This window comes from Monodon monoceros, unplaced genomic scaffold (assembly GCF_005190385.1).
Source record: "Monodon monoceros isolate NGI ecotype Baffin Bay Population unplaced genomic scaffold, NGI_Narwhal_1 Super_Scaffold_4, whole genome shotgun sequence".
In the NCBI taxonomy this organism is placed as follows: Eukaryota; Metazoa; Chordata; class Mammalia; order Artiodactyla; family Monodontidae; genus Monodon; species Monodon monoceros.
The window spans coordinates 14,835,884-14,853,657 of record NW_021703781.1 but is presented as its reverse complement, the minus strand read 5'-3'; the positions used below and the strand labels follow the sequence as shown (position 1 = coordinate 14,853,657).

The 17,774-nt window shown below is 35.3% G+C and overlaps 1 protein-coding gene across 6 annotated transcripts in view; it reads left to right on the top strand.

Annotated features, from left to right (window-relative positions):
* Window positions 1-17,774, top strand: part of JMJD1C (jumonji domain containing 1C) — a 306,158-nt gene that overhangs the window by 231,466 nt on the left and 56,918 nt on the right. For 5 of the 6 annotated variants that reach the window (XR_003796943.1, XM_029244595.1, XM_029244590.1 and 2 more), the window contains one exon: window positions 2,583-2,696. The exons of the other annotated variant lie outside the window; for it this stretch is intronic. Coding sequence is in view for 2 of the 5 variants with exons in the window: in XM_029244590.1 (XP_029100423.1) it covers window positions 2,583-2,696 (114 nt within the window). In the remaining 3 variants the exon portion in view is untranslated. The remainder of the gene's footprint in view (window positions 1-2,582; window positions 2,697-17,774) is intronic. 6 annotated transcript variants of the gene reach the window in all.

Below are 17,774 nucleotides of genomic sequence, written 5' to 3'. Positions count from 1 at the left end.
AATGGTTATGTTTGACTTGGATACAAAAGTTAATAATGGTTACATCATTGACTTGCCACTTTAGGGTATCAGGATGTATTTTTAACTCTTAGTCTTGTATGTTGTTTGTCTTTAATTTTTCCATAAAGTACGAACAGTTGCATATTTTTAGGGTTGCTTGTTTAATACATATTAAAACATTTCTTTAACAAGCACTATAAAAGTATTTATCGGCACTTGGTGGGAACATATTTTTAGTTTGAAAGTAATTGCACATTTTAAAATTTACAGGTCGTGGCCCTGTTTGCTAATATTTAAGAAGCATGGTATACTTTTGAGTTCCATTTGTACATGGTTATTATAAGTCTTCATGTATCAGAAATAGACCATTATAAACCAGTCTTTTAACATTTCTGATAGCTAAATTCTACCAGTGGCTTTCAGTTTAGATACCCTAAAATGAGAAATTCTTTATTTTAGCCTAGAAACTAAACCTTTGTTTTTTCTAACTCAGTAATTTAAATTATGATAAATTGGCCTGTTGAAATTTACCCGTAGAACTCTGACCTACCTTAAAAAGCTGAGTTCTGAGAGGTTCTCTTCACAAGAATGTTTTTCATATTATAAAATGACTAGTTCTCATAGGAAATGCAAACCACCTGTATTATTTGCGTAAGAAAGAGGCACTCAAGACTGGAGAAGTTTACTTTTTTTCCAGATCCTACTTAATTGAATTGTATCTTTAGCCACTTAGATAATACCTTTTGTAGACCTTTTTGTTAACCTTCCCAAGTTGATCCGACTTGGTACTGTTTAAAAAGAAATAGAGCATTTGATAAAGTTCAAGGATTAAAAGTTCTCCTGAGAAGGTGCCAGTGTTTTCTAGTTTACTAAAAACTAAACAAAGATATAATATGAAAATGTTACATATTACACTAAGGAATTTAGTTATGGTAAATGGAAAATGTTAGATGGCAACAGTAGCAGGAGATAGCTAAATAATGGGGGAATGTCTGTTTTGAAAATGTAATTTCTCACCCCAGTAAAAATACTTTTGATACATATGTAGTACTTAAAAGGTTAACCCTAGGACATGGGAGGGAGGATATTACTGTGACTAGGTTTTATAATCATAAATACTGAAAATAGGTGGAGGTGTAAGAGAATTTTTTCATGTTAATTTGTGAAAGAAGATATCATTTATTACTTCATGGTGTGGATAGTGTAGAAATAAGGCATGTTTAAAGTATTTATTCCTTCTGTGTTCTTAGCTTTTTCAAAACACAGACTCCTCAATGAATCGAATTGAAAGCTTTAAAAAGAATTTCTTAAATAGAGAAATTAACTGCTTAAGAGCCATTCTGAATTAAAAATCTTGAAGAGTTTTTCCCCAGAGTGTTTATTAGTTATGATTAGTAAGATGTTAGATTTATTTCAGACATAAATAAGAGAAGGGGGAAATACAGTGGCTTTGGATCTCCTGGGGATTTTTACTGTCTGTGCCGAAAGCTTTGGTTTGCATCCAAATGGTCGCAGAAGTTGCCTGTAGCAAGAAAGATTTCCCCATGTGATATAGGTAGTTTAGCAACTTAGTTCCTTGTTTATTTCATTTTCCAAACTTAGATTCTTTTATAGTAAAGCCACTATATGTTTTTAAGATGGTGGAATATTTTTTAAGTTTTAAAGCAGTATCATGGATATAATGTATTTGGCTTTTATTCAGACTGCGTCTATTCGAAAGTGATTGTGATAGTCATAAGAAAAATGCATATATAGTACCTTTATTTCCTTCCTTCCTCTTTCTCTCCTGCCTCGCTCACTCCCACCCCCACCCCAAGATACGAGTAAATTTCTTTATGTAAAAGTTGAGTCTCCTTTAAAACAATCAAATGACCATGGATTTGCTCCTCCCCGTTCCCCGCCCCGCCCCGCCCGTGTTTTGTTTTGTTTTTTAATAGTGGAAATCTGGAGAGACTGCTGAAAGGTCGGTTTTGTGTAATACTTCTTACCTCCTTCTTTTCCTACACCCTTCCCCCATGCTGCTCTTACTGAAGCAGCTGGATTTTTATTTGTGCTTGGGGCAGGGGCGGGGATGAGTAGTACATGGGGTGGAGTTAAAAGACCAGATGCATCCTGATCATTTAAAATCCTTCTTGATGTGAATGAGTTAGGGAAAAAATTACACATGTAAATCGTAACTACTCTGTTTTATAAAGAATAATACTTAACAATATTTTAAAGAGTTGGGGTAATATGCTCTCCTACCCAGTTTACTTTTTCAGAAGCAATTTCTCTTTTTTTATATTAGAAATTTTTATACACATGTATATTTGATTATATCCCTCTTTTAAAATAAACTGGACTTATACTGGAATTTTTTCATATAATTTCTTAAAATCTTCATTTTTTTTAAATAAATAGAAAGTACTCTATTATATGGATAAAAGCATCACTTTAGATTATAATATGAAAACTGATATCAATTGGTATCCTAAAACCATTATGATAATGACTTTAATAGATTGTATTTATATATACCCCTTCAAATTTTGAGGATAAAATCCAGAAAATAACCATTAGAATTTTTTTTTTTCTCTTACCAGACTTTCAAACCCCTGGTTGAAAAAAGTATACCTAGTTCAATCACTGCAGTAGAATTCCTTGTAGATAAACAACTGGATTTTTTAACTGAAGATAGTGCCTTTCAGCCCTACGAGGTAAGAAATTTTACGTTGCTTTAAAAAATTAACTATTCACTAAACTTCGCTGATATTCAGATATTGTTTAGAATATTCAATTCTAGCTAACATCAAGGTGTATAATAAACCCAGTGCATCTGATAAATTTTGATTATAGGATAAATGATTTATTTATCCAGTCAAGAAATATATACCGAGAACTTACTATGAGCCAGCCAGCATCCTGTCGCATCCACAAGTGAGCAAAATAAAAGTCCCTGCCATTCTAAAAAATGTTCATTGTTAGAAAATAACTGGTTAGATATTAGTATAAATTATCTTTGTCTCCAGCTCTAAAGGTTAAGAATTGAGTCATTAATGTAATTAAATGAGATTAGTGTTTACTATATACATTCATATCAGTTTAGCATAATAGTAGTTCATTTTCTTTTTAAGTGGGAATTTTCCTTTAGGTTGTCATTAATTGAATTGTTCAGTTTCTAAATTTTAATTCCCAGTTGTTGCAATTTAAATACAAATACACTTAATTGGAAAAAACGTTCTCTAGTAGGTTTTTAGATTTAAATCATGTAAAGAAACTCATATCAAAAGTAGTAAGCTAAATGTTTTTTAAAATCTCTAGTTAAGTTCTATCAGTTAATTTTTTAAGATTGAAGTAAAAATGCACAGAAGTTTGTTTTCTTTGTATATTTGGATTTTAGGTTGAATTAAATCAGTATATTTTATAGGTTTTTTTTTTTACTTAAATGTTTAAGATAATATAATAAGTGCCTTGAAAGAAAGTATGAGTGAACTAGTTTGACTTTCTTTTTTTTAATAGAGCTGAAAGTCCACACTCCTATTTCATTTCAGAATAGTTACTGTTTTTCAAAAGTAAAATATAGAGGCATTGTTTCCATGGAAAGAACAAGAGCTTGAGTTAATGAGCAGTGGTTTGCTGTGTGTGAAGTTATAATACTTAGGGAATTAGTAGTGATGTGCCGCTTTTATTAGATCTACCAAAAGTAGATGATAGTTCTCTCAATTAAATGTTATTTCTTACTTTGAAGTCTACATGGGTATGTTTTTGTCTTTCACATTATTTTTCATAGTTCATTAAATGGCCTCATTTTTGTACTGTTACCTTTTGCTCTTTGTTTGCAGTATTTACAGCTAAAAATTCATAGCAATTCCAGTTTAATATTGGAGGTGTTAGAGCTTTTCCCTCGGGTTTTATTTTGTTTTGGTTTTGGTTGTAAATGCCATTTAGCTTGCTATAGCCTTATTTGTCTCATTTCTAACAGTCTTTTAGTGGGAATTAGACTAGGTGAGTATAGGTAAAAATCAAAGGAACCTTCTACCTCAGTATTTTAATTCTGTGGCTGCTGATTAGCACTGTAGAGGCTTGGATTTGATTTAGAGAACTGAAATCATTATGTAGAAAATTACTTTTAAAAATAAACTCTTGCCAGGTGGCCTAAAACTCTACATGTTTATTAAAATTATAGTGATTGAAAGAATTAGAAATAAAGGCTTAAGAGCTAAAGTCTTGTTTGACTTGGTGATGTGTATGATTGTCTTTGTTAGCTATTTATATTTTCCCTGCTAGTATAGGTAAGTTGACCTCTGGCCTAGAAGGATACGATCTTCCAAAGGTGATGTGATTCACTTGACATTTTAACCATTTGTGCTTCACAAATAATGTGAATTCTCAGTTGTAAGAGATCAGAAGGAATTACACTAACAGCACTTGGTTTAGGATCCAGCATACCTTAATTTTAGTGTTTCTTAAGAGTTTTAGAAGTAATAAATGGTATACAATAAAGCTTTTTTGTATGCATTTTAATTTTTATATTTAATGTTTTTTAACCAGGTTAAAAATATAAAAAGTTTCTCCATTATGTAAATTACTGACAGCTACTGTAATTTTTTGAATGAAAATTTACTTCAGAGACTGAAGATGGCTTAGTCTAGGTTTTCAAAGTTATTTATTTAAATGAATTTATAAAATATAGACATACTCTACATAAAGAAAATACTTTTAGAGTTCATGTAATTAGAGTGGCTTTATCCCACAATGCTTTTCTCTAACCAGTTGTCCAAACAGTACATTAAATTCCTTGGCATGTTAAACATGGCAGCTGTTCCTGGCATAGATTTTGTAAATAGTGCCTTGATAAATCTTAACCTTAGGGTAACCATATGTAAGTCGAAGGGCGTTTGGGGAAAATTGAACAAGTTTTTAAAATGGTCTCCCTGTTTTTTTCTCATTTCTTTAAATTTCATGAGGCAGTTTCTTCTGAATCTGGGTGTTAATTGTCCTTTGTAGACTTCTTATGTGGGATGGGGAAGAAAGTCTTCTTTGGAAATGGCCTTTCTGTATAGAGTACACCTAAGTTTTGTTTGAAAAATTCCCACAAGTGATGCTTCATTGTGAATCTGTTTAAATAGTTTTATACTGGGAATTCCCATTCACCATCTTTCTCCTTGAGTGCTCAGCATTTTATTCTGTAGTAGTACGCTCCCTTTAGTTACCTTTATAGTGGTGCAGCCCTATTTTTTTGTTTGTTTTTGTTTTGGTATGCGGGCCTCTCACTGTTGTGGCCCTCTCCCGTTGTGGAGCACAGGCTCCGGACGCGCAGGCTCAGCGGCCATGGCTCACGGGCCCAGCTGCTCCGTGGCATGTGGGATCTTCGCGGACCAGGGCACGAACCCGTGTCCTCTGCATCGGCAGGCGGACTCTCAACCACTGCGCCACCAGGGAAGCCTATTTTTTAATATGTCACAATAACATATATTGTAAGGTAATGGTTAGGAAACAGATGACTCAGAATTAATACAGATCCTTTCACTTTTAGGTCACTGGTTTGCACTTATCTCTCTAAATGATTTCAGTGTATTGAGTATCAGATGGCATGTATTAAGTTAATTGATTTGTTCTTTTTTAAAAATATTTATTTATCTATCTATCTACACTGGGTCTTAGTTGCGGCTCATGGGATCTTTTAGTTGTGGCATGTGGGATCTAGTTCCCTGACCAGGGATCGAACCCAGACCACCTGCATTGGGAGCATGGAGTCTTAATCGCTGGACCACCAAAGGAAGTCGTGGTTTGGTCGTTTTTTTTAAGTTACGTGCGGTTGGTGGATCCGGGTGCAACCATCATAGATTATAGTTTTCAGTATTTTGGAAGGCAAGTTGAATGAGGAGAGAAATCAAATCAACATTTTATAGACAATATAATGAATGCATATTAATACATTGCTGATGCAGCGTACCATGGTATTGTTAATTCTGTTTTTTCCTTCCTTCTGCACACAAATGAGTTTCTGCTTCCTCCTTTCAGATTTCCTGATCATGCCTGGCTGCAATTAACTTTCTTTGAAGTAAAGGGGGAAGGGAAAAAGAGAGGAAGTAGGAGGGAGCTCTTCAGATTCTATGTCTCTCAGCTGGCTGGGAAGGAGGAGGAAAAAACAAATTATTTGTTCTTAAAGATGCTTTTTATAGTTTTCGTTTTTTTTTTTTTTAATTACTATGATTTCTGTGGTATGGTTGCTTTACTTTGGAGGATGAGTACAGAAGTTTTAAAAAACTTTCCACTAAAATTTGAAGTTTTGATCAAGTTCATGTAAAAAAGTTTGATAATGAAATATGAACATTGAACTTTTAGCATGATTTTGAAATCATCTTGTCCTGGATTTTGGCTTCTGGCCATGCACACACCTGCAGTTTTCAGGTTGGTTGCCTCATAGAAGATGTAGAAGAGATTATTTCTTACCTGAAAATCGTACATGACTCATATCAATTAATCTGGGTTGGTCTGGCTTGTTAGTCCACTGTTTTCTAGGGATCACAATCCTTTTTGCTTTTAAATGTAATAAAGGAATAATACAAAGCGCACTAGTTGAAAACCATTAAAGGTTTGAAGCAGAATGTGCTGGCTTAAAATTATACCCAATGTCTATCTTATTGTATATTAAAATTCACTGTATTGGGTTGGCCAAAAAGTTTGGGTTTTTCTGTTTTCTTACGGAAAACCCAAACGAACTTTTTGGCCAACGCAATAGTAAAGAGGTATTTTCCCTAAATAAGGTAGAATCATCCTAGACCTGAAGGAATGAACCTATTTGAAGTTCTTGGTCATTATAATGTGCTAAAAGTTCAGAGATAAGACTACTAATACTTCAGTTTCTATCATTGCAAAATACAGACATTGAACTACTTTACTAAGTCCTTGATATAGTACTATTGTGCTGTGAATTGCTGGTTGAAGGGAATGCGTGGAGCAAACCTGAGTATTTTCTTAGTTCCTAGACTAAAGATTGATTAAGGACTTGAACAGAGAAGAGTCTTATATTATTTAATGCAAATGTCTGAACTGTGTTGGGTCTGTTTATCATTGCTATATGCTCCTTCAGTGAGAAAGTTGTTTTTTCAGTTGGAGTCTATTTTGAACCACATTCCATCATTGATTACATAAATTTATTGTCTGCAGTTTGAGAATATTCCTAAGTTAGTTGTTGCTCAACACATCTGGTTTACTAAAAATAGTTTAAGGAGTGGAGTGTAGCAGAGACATTTATGTTTTTCCTTCTAAATTTTTGTTATTTGGAATTGCTTCACTACCAGGATGAGATGAGTTTGAGTGAGGTGAAATTTAGCCTTCAGTCAGCCTAGGTGAACAATCAACTAGTTGTTTGGTTGTTACCTGCTCAATGTTATATTTTGTTGAGTGAAGTATTTGACATAAGTGAGCCACTGAAAAGTTTGAAAATCTTGTTGGTAATAATTTGGCTTATAAGCAGATTTATCCCCCAGAGAACTATGTCGATATTGCTAATAGTTTAGAGAGGAAGTAAACAGACTTCATTGTTAGTATTGCTGTGGTGGGTAGAGAAAAGACAACTTTTTTGCCCTTTTCTTTACTCTCGTTTCAATTTGTAGTATAGATATATCACTTTAGACCATTTTTACACTAACATTCCTGTAGAGGAAATGAGAATTTGACCTGGTACAGGATTTATGTAGTTAGGTAAATGTTTCTGTCCCAGAATTACTCTCAGATTTGTTCTTTCTGGTGTCAAATTACTGCTCCCTCATTAATTTTACTAAAAGAAAAAAATAAATTGACTTTCAGAAACTGCCTAGAAAACTGTTGTTTTATTTTTATGATAGAAATTGGTGGGTTTTTGTTTGTTGTTTTGTAATGATAACTGAACTTGGTATTGAGAGATAGGTATTTATAAGAAATAACGGAAGTACACCTCCTATTAGGATATGGGAGTGGAGTGTGCTCACACCCCACCCTCGAGAATGAGAGCATCTGCTCCTGAGTTGAGGTGGGCTCAGAACAGAAGTTCCACTTACTGTTAACTCCCTTGATTTTTTTTTTTTCCCAGAAAGGAGTGTTTAAATGGCAGTTTTATGTTCAGACTCTACTTCCCTTTGATTTACCCTTGAAATTTTTAAATGTCTGGTGTTAGAAACATCCCAACTGACTTCATTCATTTAGCAGTTATTTAAATTATGTGGTTTCCCTATTCATAGCATCCTGCTTAGGTGCTTGATGGTTTTCAAAAGTTGATAAAGGGACTTCCTTGGTGGTCCAGTGGTTAAGACTCTGTGCTTCCACTGCAGCGGGCACAGGCTCAATCCCTGGTCAGGGAACTAAGATCCTGCATGGGAACTAAGATCCCACAGGCCGCACTGTGTGGCCAAAAAAATAAATTAAAAAAATAAAAGTATAAGTCATAGTCCTTATTAGTTTCCAAAGAGTTTATAATCCGTGATAACAACTTAGATTTTTAAAAATGTCCTTGAAATAGGTTTGATTTAAGGAGCCAAAAATGCATAGTAAAGACTTAAGGAATACAAAAGAAAGAAGCCAGCAGAGATTGAAATGGTTTAAAGAAGTATCATGAAGAGGGTAAAACTTGAATGGGATTCTTCTGAATGGAGATGGAAGTGAAAGATAGGGAGAGAGAGGCAGACATTTAGCAGAAAGGATTGCGTGATCAATGATGAGGTAGATTTAGGGGTCAGTAGAATATCAGTCTAGCTAGAGAAGAGAGTTTGGTTTTGAATATAGACATCATACCAGAGAAGTAAGTATTGTGGGGTCAGATAAAAGAGGAAAAGGATTGCTAAGTACAGTTACTAAGTGACTTTTATCTTGTGGGCCCTATGAATCGTTGGAAGCTTTGAAGCAAGAGAATAACAAAAACAAAATTTTCTACATAACAGTGACATCTGGTTATTGTACTATATCAGAAGGAGCTAATTGATGGCATCTTTTGTCTTAGATAATCAGCCTAGCTATGAATTTTGAAGTCAATTCATGCAGATATGGTTTCAAATCCTAGCTTTGCCGTTTGCTAGCTATGTGACATTGGGAAAGTCTAAAGCATGCTCAATAATTGGTTCCCTCATCTGTAAGGTAAATATACTATCCATCTCAGAGTTAGAAAGATTAAGTGAATGACACATTTAAAATGAGCTTATTACTACATAGAAACTGCTCAATAGAAGGTCACTGCTATTTAGACATGCTCTAAATCTCCCTTTTTATAGATGGAGTCTTAAACCTTTGTGGTAGATATTTGAAACTCCTTTCTCTTCTTACCATATGCAGCCATTGGACATTTCTCTGCCACCATCTGCGCCTCTTTTAACAATCTGTTTTATTTGTCTTCTCTGGAACTCTCACCATTCCTTCTGCAGCTGGTGCTAGATAAACTTTTTCGGTGTTGGTACAAGCCATGGTCACTGTGTAACAGAACATGTCTTTGTAGTAGTATTTCTTCTTCCCTCTCCCCCTTTTTAAAAAGTATATTTAGATAAGATTCCTCAGTGACTTCTTAAACTCCTGTTTTAAGAAAATGATATTAGAAAAGATGCAGAACCCTATTGTGGGATTACTCGCCACAAAACATCCTTACCTTTTTTCCCCGCGGGGAAAGGCATAAGCTCTACTTGCTGTGATAGTTATTTTTATCTCAAAAAGTATAAGTGATATGCAGCAAATTACAGAATTGTTTTTCTTTGTTTGGCTCTGGAGGGAGGCCATGAGGATGTAGTACTACAGTTTGGAAGTCCTCTTAGCATTGAATAAGAGTTGGTCTAAATGACCTTTGAAGTTCCTTTCCAACATTTAAAGCCATAATTCTGTGAACTTGCTCAATGTGGAAAACAAATATTTCTGATGAACATTAACCTGATCAAGTTAGTCCCTGGCTAATGATTTTAGTCTCAGGGATAAAAGACATTCAACCTAAATCTAGGTTTATTTCAAAAGAGAGAACTATTAAGCCAGGCAGTGCCAGATGCAAATCGAAATTATGCAAAACTGGAATAACAGGATTGTTTGGATTAATAGTACCTACTGAGAGCTTTCTTTCTATTCTGTATTTTTCTGTATCTGTTTCTGAATTATATTTTGACAGAGTTGAGCACGTTCTCAGTTAGTCCATGAGTTTTTGTGTGCATTTCACTTTGCCTTCATATTAGCATTTGATTGAAATTAGAGGTGCCTTGTTGCCATAATGTCAGTAAAAATGAGAACTGTGAGATTGTAGGCTATACACTGTGCCAAGAGTATAAAAAATACAGGATCATAGCCATAGCTGTGAACTGATTGCTGGTGGAATATTGGCTTGGTAGGATCAGCATCTGTGGGCAGGCATTGGCCTGGGGGGTGGTCTAGGAGATGAGGCCAGAGCAGGAAGCTGCTATTGTGTAGTGCTTGGCTTTATTCCATTTCTAGTCAAAAGTGACAGCTTGCAGTAGTGGAGCCAAGCTGAAGCCTAGAAAGTAGAATGGACTACAAGAAAAGCAGAACCAGAAGCTAAAACAGAATCATTGTTACTTCCTTATTTAAGTAGGCTTTTTAAAAATTTTAAATTGGTACATCATGTTTTAATATTCAGTAATTTTGCTCTGCATCCTGTTTAAATACTGTTATCTCTCCCCCCTGCCTGCATGATTCTTTATTGCCATAATTTCAAAAGAAGTTGTGAAACGTGCTTAAGGTCCTACAAATCAGGTATGCCGATGTGTATTGTCTGCTGCTATTAAAAAGGGAGTTCTTCATTTGTAAAAATTGGTTGCAAAACTTGGTGTGTTGAAAATATATTCATGAAGTTCAGGAACATGTTATTTTGACTGAAATTTGGCTCACGTATGAGCTGTTCTGCAATATTCAGATTAAAAACATTTATAAGTCACAGTCTGCGATAGTTCTCTCCTGGTCACAAATCTGCTATGATCATATGCTGAAAAATCTGCCAGTCCCTTTTTAATTTTTTTGTGGCTGCTGTTATGAATTTAAAGTATGTGAAATTATGCTTGTAGACATCAGATTGCAAAGATTCTAAGCCATCACTTAGTTTATCATTGAGAAAGATTTCTGCCAATTTCTTTCTGCCAATCAAAATAGGTTGATACTGTTTACTTATTCCTTTTGCCCAACTGGGAATTCTTACTAAAGCACAGCCATTTTATTTAAAAATCCCAAAGTCAAAATTTTATTTCTCAGTGTGCTGTTAATATTTTACATTTATAAGGTTCAACATTTTCCAAAATATTTCCAAGTGCCTTATTTTAGTTAATTCTTAAGTTTACCTTATGAGGAAAACAGATTATATTATTATCTTAATTACATATAATGCTTTCAGGGTACATATATGAATTTATTTAATTCACACAAGTCTTTGAGAAGTCTAACTTACAATGGCTAGGTGGCAGAAATGGAAACCCATTTAAACTAGATTTAATTTTTAAAAGGGGGTGGTGGGCCTGTTAGAAAGATACAACAGGAAATGTCATGGACATCCACTGCAGAAAAGTACAGCTGAACCTTACTTGGAATGGAGTTAGGAACTAGAAGGTCAGGAACTCAAGTTACATATTTCTTCTTCCCCCCTTCCTCAGTCTTCTTTCTGCAGACAGGTTTTTCTGCTTAATCATAGGTTTTGCTTCTCATAATACTAGTTTCCACGTGACTTTTGTGTGTCAGTGTCAATTCGCCCACCAGCTCTCCCTCCTTCGCAGGACCTTTTAAGTCTAATATTTGTGTTAATTGGTAAACTAGGGGTGGGAGTGTAGGAGGATGAAAGGCTGAAAAGAGAAGAAGGAAGAAATATGAGGAAGGGAGAGAGTATGTGATAGCAATTTTTACAGGCAAAGAAAGCGAGGTTTAGGGAAGTTGTGATTTGGCATCTACCACTAGGTTCACACAGCTAGTGGTAGCCTAAACAGAACTTGAACCAAAAACTTTAGATTCCAAGATGTTTTTTCTACTATGCCACCCTGCCTTTGTGCGCTATCAAACAGGAAACATCTCTTATTTGCACATCATTCTTTTGTTTGGCACTTTGTTATTTTTCTTAGGGTTGACATCTTTCCTAAATATAAGATTAAATTTTTCCTTAATTTTATTGCCTGCACAATCTCCCTAGACTTTTCAAATACTGGCATCAAGCTATACCCCAAATCTGTGCATCATTTTCAGACTCACTTGTTCCCTAGGCAAGAATCCAAACAGATTAAGATGTTTTGCTCTCTCCCACTTTTCTCAGCTGCCTAGTTTTCTCTGTTTTGCTCAAAGATTTGTTCAAAGTTAAAATTGAAAAGCAATACTTTAAAACAAAGCCCTTTTAGCCTCTTGTTAAAAGGACTGTCTCTAAAATCCAAGTCTTTCTGGGCTTCAGACTAAAGGCAAAACAGCACTAGCCCTTAGTCAATAAAATAACGTTTAGGGGCTCTTTATTCATATGTTTGAGGGCCTGCTGTGTTGTATTCAGGCATACAAATACACTACTCAGAGAGTTTATAATCTAATGGTGGAAGCACATGGAAAAATACAAATGTAAATATAGGCAAAAGATAGTACGTAGCGGACACCAGAGAGGTATAAGGAATCTTCCCTGGTTGTGGGAGAAGTAGAGGATGCCCCTGTCCTTAGAATAGGTGACCCCCTAAGTTGTCTCAGGATGAATATAAATTAGCTAAGCCACTAAGACAGCAGGGCTGGTTAAGTGCATGAGATGCAGTGAATAAGCAGAAAGGGTGTTGGATGGTCCACTTACATAAACTCTAACCCACCTACCTTTCCTGTGAAGGTGGAATGGTGACTAGTCAGAGACATTTTAACAGTTTTTTAGTTGAGTCAACCATGTGATTGACTTCAACCCTCACTGTCCATTTGGAGTAGAGGAATAACGGGCATTTGTTTAAAAGAAGGTGACAGTAAAACCATTTTAACCATTTAAGTGTACAATTCAGTGGCATTAAGTACATTCACAGTGTTGTACAGCCATCACCACTGTCCATTTTCAGAACTTTTTCATCATCCCAAATAGAAACTCTTCATTCATTAAACAATAACTCCCCATTTCCCAGTATCCTATTCTTCCCAGCCCCTGGTAACTTCTCTGTTCTTGGTCTATACTTTCTTTGCCTATTCTAAATACCTAATATAAATGGAATTCTACAATATTTGTCCTTTTTGTGACTGACTTATTTCACTTAATAGTATGTCTGTAAGATTCACCTGTGTAGCATGTGTCAGCAGTTTGTTCCTTTTTATGGCTGAATAATATTCCATTGTATGTATTTGCCGCGTTTTGTTTATCCATTCATATGTTGATGGACATTTGGGTTGTTTCCACCTCTTAACTGTTGTGAATAATGCTGTTGTGAATAATGGTGTACAAATATTTGAGTCCCACCTTTCACTTCTTACGGGAGTATACCTAAGAATGGAATTGCTAGAGCATATGGAAATTTATGTTTTACTTTTTGAGGAACAGCCACACAGTTTTCCACAGGCTCTTCACCATTTTACATTCCCACCAACAGGGTTCCAGTTTCTCTATATCTGTGAGAACACTTGTTATTTTTCATTTCCTTAATAGTAGCTATTCATTGCCTATGCTTTTAGTATCATATCTGAGAAATTATTACCAACTCCAACATCAAGAAAAATGTCCCCTGAGAGTTTTGTAGTTCTAATTCTTATGTTTAGGTCATTGACCCGTTTTAAATTAATGTTTTAGATAGTATAAGGTAAAAATCCAATTTAATTCTTCTGTTTGTGGATATCCAAGTTTTCAAGCCCCATTTGTCCTTTCCGCATTGAATAGTCTTGTCACCCTTGTTGGAAATCAGTTGACCATTTACTCTAAAATTTATTTCTGGGCTTTATTTTATTCCTTTATTGTATATGTCTATTTTGATTACTTGAGGTATCTGTCTTTTCCACTTTTCTACAACTGCATAATTTGTCCAAATGATGGTTAACCCTAAAGATAAATCACTTTAAAATATACTGTTCTGCTTAACTGTTGACATTTTCTGAAGCACTTGTCAGTGTTTGGAGTATAATTCCTGTCATTAAATTATTAGGCGTAGACCTGCCTTTTAGAGAAGCTATGTTTTTAAGATGCAAGGGAAAAAGTTCAGTGATTGTTGAATGTAACATACAGTCATTCATTTACTGATTTGTGCCAGTTACTTTGCTAGCTACTGGGGATTTAAAGACAGATAAAATACTTGGTTCTCTTTCATGCCAGGGGGAGAGATTTAAATATAATTATGGCAACGTGCTAAAAGTTCTAAAGTAGAGGTATGTTTATAGTGTTCTGTACTGTGGAATCAACTGATGTAGTAATACCAGCGATTTGCCTGTTTCTCTTTTTTTGGTTTTACTTTTTCTTAGAAGGCAAGAGTTTAGAAGATGGGAAAGAGATAAGGAAAGCTAATAATGTTTCACAATAGGGTACCATGTTAGGATTCTCCAGGGAAACAAAACCATAGGGTATGTGTGTGTATACAAGTATGTGTGTAGGGAGAAAGGGGATGGGGGAGGAGTTTTAAGGAATTGACTCATGCACTTGTGGGGGCTAGGGATTCTGAAATACACAGGACACACCCACAGTGGAAATTCTGGCAGGAGTTGATGTTGACTCTGAAGGCAAAATGCTTTCCTCTTTGGAGGACCTCATTCTTTTTTCTTAAGGCCTTCACCTGATAGAATGAAGCCCATGCACACTGTAGAGGGTAATCTCCTTTACTCAAAGTCTTCTTCTGATTGAAAAACACCTTCACAGCAACATCTAGACTGATGTTTGACCAAACAACTGGGTACCATAGTCTACCCAAATTGATAAGTAAAATTAACGGTCACAGGTACTCTTTGGTTCTTTGTTTTATAGTGAATTGTAGGATGGTGGGCATTTCTGGCTTTCCAACAGTTAAATGCCTTTAGCACCTCTTCCTAGTTATTATGTTAATGGGAAAAAACATCTCCACACAGTTCCAGTGCCCTCCGCCACTTTATTTAGAGCTATTGGAATATAAATTAAGACACCTAGAAAAGTGGAAGCCTTCAAAGCAATCTTGTCAAGTCAACTTAGAAGTGGTCAGCAAGCAGTGGCCTGCCAGATTCTCTGAGCACCCTAAAGGTGAAGAGGCATCATTCCTTTCTCAGTGTTACAAAGCTCTGCCTCCTCTTGAGTCTTGATACTGTGAGGTTTTTGTCCTGGCTGATCATAATCCTCTACCAATTCAGTCTCATTCCAGACCAAATTCTTACATCGCTCACATTCTTGGAGATCTTTAGACCTAGTTATTTGATAAAGGTTATTAATTTTAAATGGTTAATATCTTTCCATTGTATTTGTACTTATATAGGGATACCTATATATTGCAAATCTATAAGTATGTAAAATAATAAGGCTTTTAAAAATTATATTTATTCAGTGCTTCTCTAGATGTTCTTTGCCTGGAAGTCAGGTACTCTACATAGAAATGACATGTTATTGTTTCCCGTTAATAACCCTTCTCCCCTCTGCCATTTATAGAGTAGCCATTTGGGGAAATAGAAAATTCTGTATAACGTGGATGAGTAAGGCCTGGATATATAAGACCTCCTCATGTAGAGTCTTCAAGCTTAAAGGCCTTTAAGACATTACACAGTCTTCCAAAAATGCAGTATCTGAAGGACCTCAGAGGGATGAGGTTTTATGTTGTTTCTCCCACATTCACTCCTATTTTCAAGGAATTAAGTTCCATCATATATTAACAATTCATTCCAACGCTTAACAAAGCCCATTGTTGAGAAATTTTCTTAAAAGTTTATTGCATTTATGTTATATCAGTTAGGCACACTTGTATCAGTTGGAAGAGTCTAACTGGCATGTTGTTAATGTTGCAAAGGATTGTGATGCCCTATTCTGGCCACGGGTGTGTAGTTAATTAATGATGTTCCCTACCAGCACTGTAAAGGAGCAGGCTGAACTACTAATTAGTTTTTATTGGTCTTGATCACTACAAGGTATCTCTTTCCCATTCTGTCTTGTTCCACATTATAGGTATAAATACAGCTTTGTACTTAAATTTTTTATGAGTTCAGTTTGAATGATGGCACAGCTTGGCAGCTCTGCCTTTTGCCCCAAACTCCAAGGACTTAACAGTGTCTGATTCGTGCAAATATTATTAAAATCAAAAATAGTTTACAAATTAATCAAATGAAAAAATATAGAGAGAAGAATGAAAATCAGCACACAACAGTTTAAAGAATAAGTTGCCAAATTTATTGAGATTCTGTTTTAAGATATCTAGTCATATACGTAAGTACACATATATAAAATTTATATTCTTAGGGAATTTTGGCTCTTTGAAGGGAGGCAAAAGTTTACATCTATTAAAATATCAGAATTTGGTAGTAGAACAGGCCAACTTGGACTCAGATCCCAACTCTGCTGCTTACTGTCTGAAATATTAAGCAAGACGTATAAGTACTTAACAGTTTTTTATTTTTTCATCTTTAAAGTTAGCTATGTAATGCCTGTTTCATGATAGTGTTGCCATTGTCTATGAGATAATGTGTAGGAAAAAACTTGGTACCCTATAAAATTTTTGTGATAAATAGAATAAATATGATAGGAGTTCAGAAAATAAATAGGTCTGGTTGGGTAAATCTCAGTTCATGATACGTGTAGCTTCATGAAGCCTATTCAAAGTGATTGTTTTTTAAACCTTCAGCACAAAATAGATGTCATTCACAGACCTTACCACCTCACCAGTGGTCACGTAATTGGCAGTGGTCACGTAATTGGCAGTGGTCACGTAATTGGCAGTGGTCACATAATTGGTGAATTTCCTACATTCTGCTACTTTTCTCTTCATTTTATTTCCAGCCAAGATATCTCTCCTGTGATACATTATTTCAGTCATTCTTAACCACCACCTTAACTCTCTTATGATTTTGTCTTACTGTCACATCTACCTTTTAATTTCTTATCTTGGAATAGTCCTATTTATTTTCTCCACTTTTACCCCATGAAAATGTGCTGCCCATTATTGGTGGCCACTAGTCATATGTGGCTATTTAAATTTAAATTAAGCAAAAGTAAATTAATTAATTAATTTCTCTCCCTCTCTCTCCCCCCCCCCCCCTCTGCCCCCCGCCCCACAGTAGCCCCTGCATTGGGAGCGTGGGGTCTTTGCCATTAGACTGGCAGGGTAGTCCCAAGCAAAAGTAAATTTTAAAATTCAGTTCCATTCCCACAAAACTAATGTTAGTGTTGTTAAGATCACTAATAATCTCTTAAATATCAAACATATTATTCCAGTCCCCATTCCTATCCTACTGGACCGTTGCATTTAACACTGAGGATCACTGTCTTGGATATTCTTTTATTCTTAACTGCTTCTGTGACATCTCTTTTCAGGTTTCCCTGAAAAGGTGTCTGCAGATTTAATGGTGGGTGGTTTTCCACAGTCTTCCTTTTTGATGTCTTCTCTTTTCACTACTCATCCTAAGCAGTGTCATATTTCCAGTTGCTTTCACTATCATTTAAAAACCCTGTCTTCTGAATCTGTAACTCTAGTCCAGACTTCCTTGCTACACTGTCATTCATTTAACATCTTTATTTAGCATCTTCTATGTGCCTGGCATTGTTGAGACAAAAATTCGTGTCCCCTTGGAGCTTAAATTCTAGAAGAGGCACAGTAGATAATAAATATAGTAATAATTAAGTGGTACAGTATGATAGATGGTTTAATTACTGCTAGGCCAAAAGGAAAAGTAAAGCAGAGTAAGAGCAATTAGGCATG